This window comes from Helianthus annuus, chromosome 2 (genome assembly GCF_002127325.2).
Source record: "Helianthus annuus cultivar XRQ/B chromosome 2, HanXRQr2.0-SUNRISE, whole genome shotgun sequence".
NCBI lineage: Eukaryota > Viridiplantae > Streptophyta > Magnoliopsida > Asterales > Asteraceae > Helianthus > Helianthus annuus.
This window is the reverse complement of record NC_035434.2, coordinates 153,732,630-153,743,498: the sequence shown is the minus strand read 5'-3', so window position 1 is coordinate 153,743,498 and position 10,869 is coordinate 153,732,630. Positions and strand designations below refer to the sequence as shown.

The window sequence follows — 10,869 nt, the reverse complement described above, 5'->3', positions numbered from 1 at the left end:
TCTAATCTCTCCAATTAATCCCCAGATATAACGGGAGATTAATACCGGTTCAGGTGATGCAAGGGTTGGTACTATCCTAGCATATTTAAAGAATGTGGTAGTGTAACCCTTACTGTCTACCCCGGTCATTCTAAGATTCAGAAACTTATTTGCTATCTGTTCCTTTTCATTGGGAGGGCAGAATTTCCTTTCTACCATATTTTTAAATTCCTCCCATTCCATGTTATAAATCCTATCACTTCCTCTTGACTGGAGGATAGTGTTCCACCATTCTAAGGCTGCGTTTTTAAACAGATTTGAAGCAAACATTATCTTATCTTCTTCAGCACATTTGCTTATTTTCAGAACAGCCTCAGTTTTCTCTATCCAGCGTAGGGCTGCAATGGGTCCTTCATTGCCCGAGAATTCTATTGGTTTACAGGACCAGAATTCCTTGTAAGAACAACCATATGGCATGGTTCTTCTTCTTTTGGGAATGGGCGCTTGAAGTACGGGTCCATTGTTCACGTTGTTTTCCGGTTCACTTGGTCGTTTACTACTATGCTTACTTTTAATATTCGCTTCTTGAATCGTTTGAATAATAAATGGCATTGCATCTATAATTCCTTGTGCCACTATATGTTGAACGGCACTATTATCCATTTGGTTTCCATTGTTATTGTTGTCCGGATTCTCATTAACCACGTTAATGTTACTCTGGTTATCGTTATTCAGATTATCCTGATTTTCCTCGTCGGCCATCTGAATTTTAAACAATTTATCAAATATTAATATCACAATTAATATTTGAATATAGCCAATCACATGTCACGCACTTTTAACCAATAGCGTCGAGCATTGCGACTTTTACTCTATTTATATAGTATGCATCATTACACACTAGCACTGAAATTTAAATTACAATACTGACTGAAATGTAAAGCTACAATACTAATAGTAGGCATCCGTATTGTTTTTTTTTTTTAACACATACACGCATATATTATTTTATTATTATTATTATTATTACTACTACCGTTTCTGTCATCACCTTCACTGATATGGATTCATCCAAAAATCCATATTACGCTCATCGTATTTCCATACGAGGCGTTCTCCCACCTGTCGCATTCTATCACTGCTTTCTAAAATTTCCTCCCCAGAAGTCCTAAGTTCTTGGACATTTTCTGCACTCATTGGGGTGCAGGTTTTAGGACTGGGTTTGGAAACTGAGGTACGGGTTCCTGATACGGAGGTATCGGGGCTTGGTACGGGTATGGATTCTCTAAAATTTCCCTAACATATGCATCACTAATGTTGTAGGGATCTTGAGGATCTAACCCTGGGTAAGCTCCTAAGTTGGGCATTGGCACATTTTCCTGTATTGGGTTTTGTTGCACGTAGTCCCTAACATCGTCCCACCAGGGGTCGTAGTTGTTTGGGTCTAGAGGATCAGGTGCAGGTACCCTAGGTATCTCCTCCGGGTTGTAATCAAGCATTTCTATCTGGTTTTCTACTTCCATGGGTTGGTCAGGATTTTGTGGTTGTGGTGCTAGCATTTGTTCCAGGTTTGGGTCAGCAGCAGTGGTTGCTAAAATATGGATATTAGCGATACCCCTATTGAGCATGTCCTGATTATAAGCATCAGTTTCTCTTTTTGCTGCGGCTAACACTCGCTGTTCCTGCAACTTTTTCATTCTTTTCCTACGCTCGTGCGCTCCCCTACTGAACCATCCCCTCTTTTTCTGAGGAAATGGCTCTTCAGACTGAGCCTTAAACACAAAGATTCCTTCTTCTGTGTCAGCAGAATACCCCGAGAGGGCAGGCTGAGAAGAGGAGGTGCCTTCGCTCCTAGGCGAACCAGACAGTTGACGATAGGCGTCAGAAGGTCCTTGGTCGCTCATACTGTAAACTAACAAATAGTCAGATAACACAGAGCAAGAAATACAATTATACACGTATTTCCATAATTTATTTCCTAACACTTTTGTATTTCGATGTCAGCAGAACACTTCTGTGGCTGAATCAGTGGCATAGCTCTGATACCACCTTCTGTCACAATCCCCGGTCCCTAGTTCCCGGGAACGGGCGGCCGTGAGCCAGTTTCGGTGGTATCACATTTATTTATCCAATTTGGCAGCGGAAATTTTCATCAGGACCGTAGTTAGGAAATATTTTAATCAGAGTAAACCACCATGATTTATAACATTAAAAATATGGGTAAAACCCAAGTTTTCAATACACACGTTTCATAGGAATAAATCCTATTTATTTGAATAAAAACATCCATTTTATTATTAGGTAACTTTATTGCCACTTTTCCAAGCCTCCAGTGCTGTCCAGCTGGCTTCTATTTGGCTTTCACATTTTGTTACCTGAAACGCGTTTTAAAAACATTTTGTTAGTGGGAAATACTGGTGAGTGAATCCCAGTTTAATCAGGTTTAAATAAAATTCACAGTGAACAGTATTGAGGGCGATCCCGCAATTACATTTGTTTCCAAGTTATATCAATTATCACCCGTTGGTACTGTCGACACCCGACTTGTGGAAATGTTACTCCTTAACCAGGTTGTAACCAATTTTGTATACAAAACCCCAACATACCCACGATAATTGTATTCTTACAAATACTCAATAACTGCTATTCGCATAGAAAAGTATGTAAGGTTTTGTAAAAACATTTAACAAAAAGAGGATAACTCACATTGCTGTTTTAGGTTATTCTTTAGGGTTTCCTGGTGAATATCTATAATTTACACAAATGCACGTGTGTTAGTATAATAACCCATTTTAACATTAGTAATACCCTCCCCGAGACGGCATTCCAACGACTACGTCGGGCAGAACCACGACAGCCGTTACGGAACCCTAGATCAATCGGGCAGCGTATCTAATACGTCTCCAGGGGTTATAATACTTACATCGTAGCAGAACCTCGCTATTTTAGGGGGTATAATGCCCGGGTATAGTAACGCCACTACAGAAATTAAGTTGAGAAAGAAATTGTGAACGAAACGGTACTGAAGGCCGTTGCCTTCTATTTATAGGGCTGTAATCTCGTCCCCTCGCGGCCCGCGTTAATAATGGGCTAAGCTCACGCGGCCCGCGTCAATGCTGGGTCAACGCGTAGCTTGGCCCGGTCACCACCTAGGTTCGCCGTGTGTTGGGCCACGTGGCGGCCCAGGGCTTTGCCAGATTTTAAAACGCTCGCGGCCCGCTTTAACTTAAGCAATCTTGTACGCGGCCCGCATGAACTTAAGATTTTGGCGAAGTCTGGTTATACTCTTACACGACCCGCGTTAAGTTGAGGTGAGGCCCTACGCGGCCCGCCTCAGCTTAATAATTTTGTTTTTAATTTCTTTTATATATTATATTCTAATTTAGGCTCGGTTTTCACATACGGGGTGCATATAAAGACATATTGATATATTTAAAGATATATTAGGGTGTTAGAAATATTATGAGGGTGTCAGTTTTACCGAGGGTTGTTATACTAACAGTACTGATGAGCTCTATACAGATGGCGGTGGAGGAGGGGGAAAGTGAGTGTAAAACAAACGACGTAACTGGAGCCAGTCCTCCTCCATGGCTCTCTGAGTACGGATGAAAGAAGCGACCTGCTGCTCTAAAGCAAAGAGGCGTGCAGCATAATCTGGGGGTACCGGTCGATAAGGCTGCAAAGGAGAGTGTGTCTGACCGTGACACTGGCATGGTGGCAGCTGAGCTCTCTCAAGCTCCTGGATGCGCTGCGTGTGTGACTCATGCTGAAAAACGAAAGACATCAAAACGTCCTCAATAGTGTGTCCCACATGGAATGGATGGTAAGGATCAGTAGGTGGCATGACAGGCGGTGACGGCCAAAGGAATGGCGTACTGGTGGGATCAAAAGGTGCCACAGAAAAGGAGAGACAGGGGGTACAACTGGTGGAAACTGTGGCATAACAGGAACAGACATCGGCACATGCCCAAAAGGATGGGCCGACGAACCCTCTCCAGGTCTCGCTGGAGGTACAAACCGAGGAACCTGAAAAGAGAAATCAACATGTCGTGTATCAGGGTGGTGTGGGGGAATAGGTGGAACATCCTCATCAGCAGGAATCCACCCGTGCTGTGCGTGCTCGTCTGGTGGATCCATGTGTGCCGCGAACAATGCATGCTCGGGCTCTAGTGGAACGGGATCAGGTGGGGGAGCAACAAAAGGGTGAACGGGTGCAATGTGATCGACAGGATGGTCAACAGGTATATCAGCAATAAGAGGTGGATCGACATGATCGGCAGCAATAACATGATCACCCTCCAGATGATCATCGACAGGCGGGTCAGCTAGAACAGGCTCAACAGGGATGCCAGCATGTACGGGGTCATGCTCAGGCATAGGGTCTAGATCGGCTGCCAGCTCAGGGGCGATGGCAGGCTCGGGATCATCAAAAGCCATCTCGAAATCGAACTCGGGGTCGATAGGATCGACTGGGTCAGCTGGATCCTCCATGGGCTGATCCATCGGTATGAACTCTATATCATGATCCGGGTCGAATCCCGGAGGAAAGATAGGATCAGAATCCTCTATGTCATCATGGTTAAACGCAAATCTGGGAATAGGAGCAACAGAGGATGCCTGGTCAGGATCTGAGCCATGCGAAAAGTGCTGTGCGCTCAAAGTGTGGGAAGGTGCGGATGCCACAGACTCAAAGGAGTCTGGGACCGGAGAATGCGCAGGCGAATCCTCGGCGGGAGCATCAGCGATCATCAGAAGATCGCCAGCAGGAAGAAGGGCCGCGTCCTGGATCTCATCCTCGAGAAGATCATCATCCTCTATGGGCTCATCGTCATACAGATCAATATCGCCGTCAGCCTCGGCGTCAAGAAGTAAATCATACGCTGGATAAACGGCTAAGGGTATAGGAGCCGGAATCTCTACTAATGGTAGGTACTCAACGGGAGGGCCATCTGCAGGCTCATCAGCACCCTCAGGTAGTGCGAAGGGCTGAAAATCGTCCTCGTCAGTGCTGGTATAGTCAGAAGTGTGCACCTCGTGCTCTGAGGATGGGAGGTCATCAGATACTACAGGTATAGGTCCGGTGGTGTCCGAATCGCCTTTACCGGGCGAGTCCATGAGTCTGTAACATAAACACAAATATGCACAAAAAATCAGTCATACAATCAAGTAATCACATAAGTCACCAAGTAAGAAATCACATAATCCTCCTAGTCCCACCAGCCTCCCAGTCTCCTAGACTGACATTCCTAGTCCCACTAGCCAAATTCTTCCCAGTCTCTAAGACTGCCCCATCATCCACCTCGACCTCCTAGATCGAGCCTCGGCCTCCATGACCGAGCCTCAACCTTCATGACTGAGCCTACTCTTCCTAGTCTCACTAGCCATCTACCTCGATCTCTAAGATCGAGCCTCGGCCTCCAAGACCGAGCCTCAGCCTCCAAGACTGAGCCTAAAACAATAAACATCTACCTCGATCTCTAAGATCGAGCCTCGGCCTCCAAGACCGAGCCTCAGCCTCCAAGACTGAGCCTAAAAATAATAAAATGTGCTCAACATTGGTTTATAAAAAGGTTTTGGATCTGGACTTAAGTGGTATGCAGTAAAAATGTTTTCGTGAGAGCCCTAGTGATCATAATCTAAACTCGAGAAAGAATCCTAGTTCGCTATGATCAGAGCTCTGATACCAAGCTGTCACACCCTGGCTTTGCGGAAGTGTGGTTAATTTGGTGTGACTCCTTAATACCATAGCTTAATCATAACAAACCTATATGAATTAAAAACATGCAAGATCATCCATTAAGTTTTAAAATCAAAAACAATACCATTGTCTGAACGGGAAAACACTCTAGCAACCATAACATTGTTCAACAAACAAACAAAACATAAACACAGTTTAAGGACTGTGACTTGTCCAGGAAAGAGTCACATTCCCTAAACCCCGGATGACCTCGGAAACTAGTGCAGCGGGAAAACGTGCCATACCGTGCCAGATCCTTTAATTCTCTGAAATACATGTAAGTTAAAAAATCAACAATAATGTTGAGCGAGTTCATGCGAAAGTGAGTAAATAAACCTTTGTAGTTATCAAAATCCTGGTATGTAGCAAATAAGGAAAAAGAGATCACCAATGGTTTGCAAGACCATTGATATGTGTGAAGTGCAAGTAGGAAGACTCAAACCTTGCGATTTTGCGTCGGGGCACAAAGTCACCCCGAGGTCCGTTATGCTGGACCTGGGGTTGGGCTCGCTACACCCAGATAGATCTACCGCTTACGTCCCTCGGTCCTACAATGAGGATTAATGGCCTCCAGTTCCCGCCTACCCACTCACAGGATCTAAGTAGTAACCCTCCTTACGCTAATCATACCATGTAAAAAGTACTCGTAATCATAGTAACATGTATTTCACCCCGCAGTTTAGAAAACTGAAAACAGTTAAGAGAAAAGGGGGACATGAACTCACCGAAGTGTGTCTCAAAAAGTATCTCCCAGAAAATCTGCCGTGCGACGACCTACACGTACTAACTTCAATTAGACAGACGGCCGTGCCTTAGTTTTAGGTTTAATGTCCGTGGGAAATAGTTAGACAACTATTTCGTAATTACACTTAGTAATTATTTAGTAAATATTTTCCTTCCCAACGATGGGGGTCTTAATACATGTACGTTTCTGTATCTTCGAAATATATTATTAAGTCTCACTTAAAATATATTTTAATTCTTTCTACAAAATATAATTATTTTCCCAAAAATATTATATTTTATAATTTTCCCAAAATGATACATTAGTCAAAATACGCGTTCACTAGTATTTTTCCGAAAATGCGTAAGTTACGTTTTAAGATCGGGTGGTATTAATAGTACCGTTGTAACTTAAATATTTATTGAAGGCGTTCGAATTATTTTGGAGCCGTTAATATTTGGTAATATTATTTTTACCCTAAAAATAATATTTACGTAGTTCACAAAATAATCATAAAAATTACACAAGTGTTATTAAGGAAAATATATATTCTAAATATATATTTTTGTAAGCTTTATTTACGAAAATCCCACCTCCGACACTTGCTTAATTTGTAATAGAATTCGCGACCAAATTTATTTGGAAAAAAAAATAAGTTAAAAATGTATCCATAACACTTGTGATAAAAATATTTACGAGTGTTAGATTTTTGGGAAAAAAAAAATCCGCCAGAGTTTCCTCTGTAACTGGAGGTGGCCACGCTTTCAAGCGTATCATTTTCTTTTGTAAAATCAATCAAACCAACAAACAATTTATTAAACAATGTTACACTAGTCAAGTGCCAAAGAAAAAAAATGTATTTGTCATGACAACATAAACTTGGCGTTTCAAAAAAAAAAAAAAAAGCGTAGTAATTTAGTGGTGTTTTTAGTGGGTTTAGTCACCTTCCAAAGTGTGTTGATTTTTGTAAAACTCCCGTTCTCGGGATTTTTAAATGTTCACAACTTGTGAACTTATTTTATGAACATATCCATTTACAACTTTTTCATGCCTTGTAAGTATACATATAATTATTTCCTCCAAAAATTATGACTTTTCAAAAAGACCCGTCTTTTAACTTGGTGTGTCTTAGAAAAATCATTTGTAGATGTCGGGTCCATAAGACCATCCACTCACTTAGTTTATTTATTTTTCAAGAACTCATTTTGTTACCAAGTTTATGTGAAACATGGAGGTGATTCTTTTATGTAAACATTAGTCACCTCCTAACTTGTTAACATAAGTTTTTAAATCTTATTTTAACAAGTTAAATTTTGATGTCCAACATCATCCTTCTAGTAAGCATCAAAATAAATAATAACCACATCAAAACAATTTTATTTTTAACAAGATTCCATCTTATTTTAACCTCATACTAGTTTTATGTTCAAGTTTGCATTTATGATCTTCTAGTGTTCTTTTATTTACATCACCACATAATTTTTAACCATCAAAAATATAAAGTAAAAGATGATCAAAGGAGCTTACTACTAGCTTTGAAGCTAGGGAAGAAACACAAGAGAAAACGAGTGGATAAAGACAAGCGAGTGAGGTCCTTGGCAATCCGAGTGCTCCACACCTCCTAAAATGGCTCCTTGCACTATGAAATAACCTTGGATGGAATGAATGGAAAATGGAAGGTGGTAGCGTGTGGGGAGGTTGTTCGGCCGTATCTATGGAAGGGAGAAAAAGAGAGTGTGGGGTGGTGAAATATGAAGAAGATAAGCTAGTATATATTATCCACTAATCTTCTTTACCCAATGGTTTGAATGCTCCCTTTAGTACAAACAACATCTCAACAAAACCAAGGAAAAGATTTAACTAGGTATTGAAAAAGCTCCTGGACCTGATGGATTTTCGTTCAAGTTTATTAAGAAGTTCTGGACGCAACTGGAAACAAACTTTATGAGAGTGTTGAAGGAATTTCATAATAAGGGCCGTATAGAAAGGGGCTGCAACGCGTCTTTTATAGCCTTATTACCAAAGATAAGAGACCCTAAGATGGTTAGCGAGTATAGACCTATTTCGTTGATTGGGGTGTTATACAAAGTAATAGCGAAAGTTCTTGCAAATCGAATCAAAGGGGTAATTCCATTTGTGGTGGCGTCAGTACAAACGGCTTTTGTAGAAGGTAGGTCAATTTTTGATGGCCCTATCATTACAAGTGAAGTAATCTCCTGGGCGAAAAAAAGCAAAAAGGAAATATTTGTGTTTAAAGTGGACTTTGAAAAGGCTTATGACTGCATAAACTGGAAGTTCCTACTGGCAAACATGAAAGCAATGAATTTCCCGGCAAGATGGAGGAAGTGGATTGGAGCGTGTCTAAAGTCAAGTTGGGCGTCGGTTTTGGTAAATGGATCCCCTACATCGGAATTCAATTTACAAAGAGGTTTAAGACAAGGTGATCCGCTATCCCCATTCTTATTTATTCTAGCTATGGAAGCATTAGATGTAATTATGAATAGGGCTTGCGAAAGAGGGATTTTTAAAGGGGTAAAACTACCAAACGAAGGTCCATGTATCTCTCACCTATGTTACGCGGACGATGTAATATTCATGGGTGAATGGTCCGAGAATAACATACTAAACCTAAATAGAATTCTGAGATGCTTCTAATTATGCTCGGGACTAAAGGTGAATTTAAGTAAATCAAGCTTAGTTGGTGTGGAGGTAGAAGAGGAAGAAGTTGAATCTATGACCGAAAAATTAAAATGTAAAAAAGGTAATATGCCGTTTGAATTTTTGGGGTTAACAATTGGTGCAAATATGAAACGAGAAAAACTATGGAAACCGGTGGTAGATAAGTTCAATAAAAAACTATCGTCATGGAAAGCGAAATGCCTATCATTTGCCGGAAGATTGGTATTAGCAAAAGCGGTTATGGGAGCACTTCCGAATTACTACATGTCAATGTTTTCAGCCCCAAAGAAAGTTATCCAAAAGTTAGAAGCAATTCGGAGGAAGTTCGTTTGGGGTTCGAAAGAAGGTAAAAATAAGATATGTTGGATTGCATGGAAAACAATGGTAAAACCGAGAAAATATGGTGGATTCGGTATAGGGGATTTGAGAAGCACGAATCTAGCACTATTAGTAAAGTGGGCTTGGAAATATAAAACGAACCAGGAAGCATTATGGGCAAAAGTCGTAAAAGCAATACATGAAAATAAGAGATGCCACAAATATATCCCAGCAAACAAAAGGATTACTGGAATATGGAAAGATATAGTAGGTTCATACAATGAACTCAACAGCAAAGGCATAAACTTGAAGGAAAGATTAGTGGCGAAAGTAGGAGATGGAAAAAAGATTAAACTATGGCTGGATAATTGGGCAGGTGAGTTACCGTTGAAAGACCGATACCCTGAATTGTTTAAGATCGCAAAAAACAAGCAAGCAACTGTGGCGAACCATGGAGTAAAGGTAGGAAACGAAACTCAATGGAACATTGAGTGGAGTAGACCACCAAACAGCGACGAAGAATGGAGGCAATGGTCGGGTATGTGGAATGATTTAAATAAAACAAAAATTGATACGGCAGCGGACCGATGGGGATGGAAAAATGATAAATGGGAGACATTCTCAGTAGCAGCGGTCAAAAGACTGATCGACAAACAATTCATAACTGAACCGGAAGAACAATGGAATCACTGGAACACATGGGCGCCGGCAAAGATAAACTACTTTACGTGGAGGGCAGCTATCGGAAAAATCGCGGTAAAAGAAGAACTAAAAAAAAAGAGGCGTAGCTATGGAAAACGATCTGTGCTCAAGATGTGGGTTGAGGGAGGAATCAGTGGAACACTTAATACACGAATGCATAATGTCAAAAGCAGTTTGGTGGAACATCCTTGTGTGGCTGAAACTACCGACTACTGCGGACGTGAGTACATGCAAGAAGATGATAGAATACCCGGACGGTTTGGCTGGATCATCGGAATGGAAGAAAATAGTGAAACTGGTCTTTCAAACAACGATATGGAACCTTTGGAAGACACGAAACGAAAAGGAGTTCAAAGGAGGCACGAGAGTAGGAAGCAAAATAATCGACGACATTAAAGAAGATACGTTCTTGTGGCTGAAAAGTAGATCAAAGTTCAAGGAATTAGTATGGGAGAGATGGGTGGATTTCAATATTAGAGACATAGTCAAATAATACGAGCAATGGGCGGATGGGGTGGGCTTTAGTGTGTTATGAGTTGTGTTTATATGTTTTTCGTAGTGTAACATTTGGGTTTTACAGCATATGCTGGCCCTGTTCTATAATCATAGAATCCTGCCGTTTCAAAAAAAAAAAAACTAGGTATTGGAAGATCATGGAATCTTGTGGGGCCATGCCTTTTGATCGAAAATTCTGCCATGGGAGGGGCTAAGTGAAAGATTTTAGTGGTTA

General features: G+C 41.1%; 1 protein-coding gene across 1 annotated transcript; it reads left to right on the top strand.

Annotated features, from left to right (window-relative positions):
• The first annotated feature begins 8,384 nt into the window (after positions 1–8,384).
• Positions 8,385–10,535, top strand: LOC110898489. Its single transcript, XM_022145284.1, has 2 exons — positions 8,385–8,930; positions 9,114–10,535. The coding sequence occupies exons 1-2, from the start codon at positions 8,385–8,387 to the stop codon at positions 10,533–10,535; spliced, it is 1,968 nt and encodes a 655-aa protein (XP_022000976.1).
• Positions 10,536–10,869: the final 334 nt, after the last annotated feature.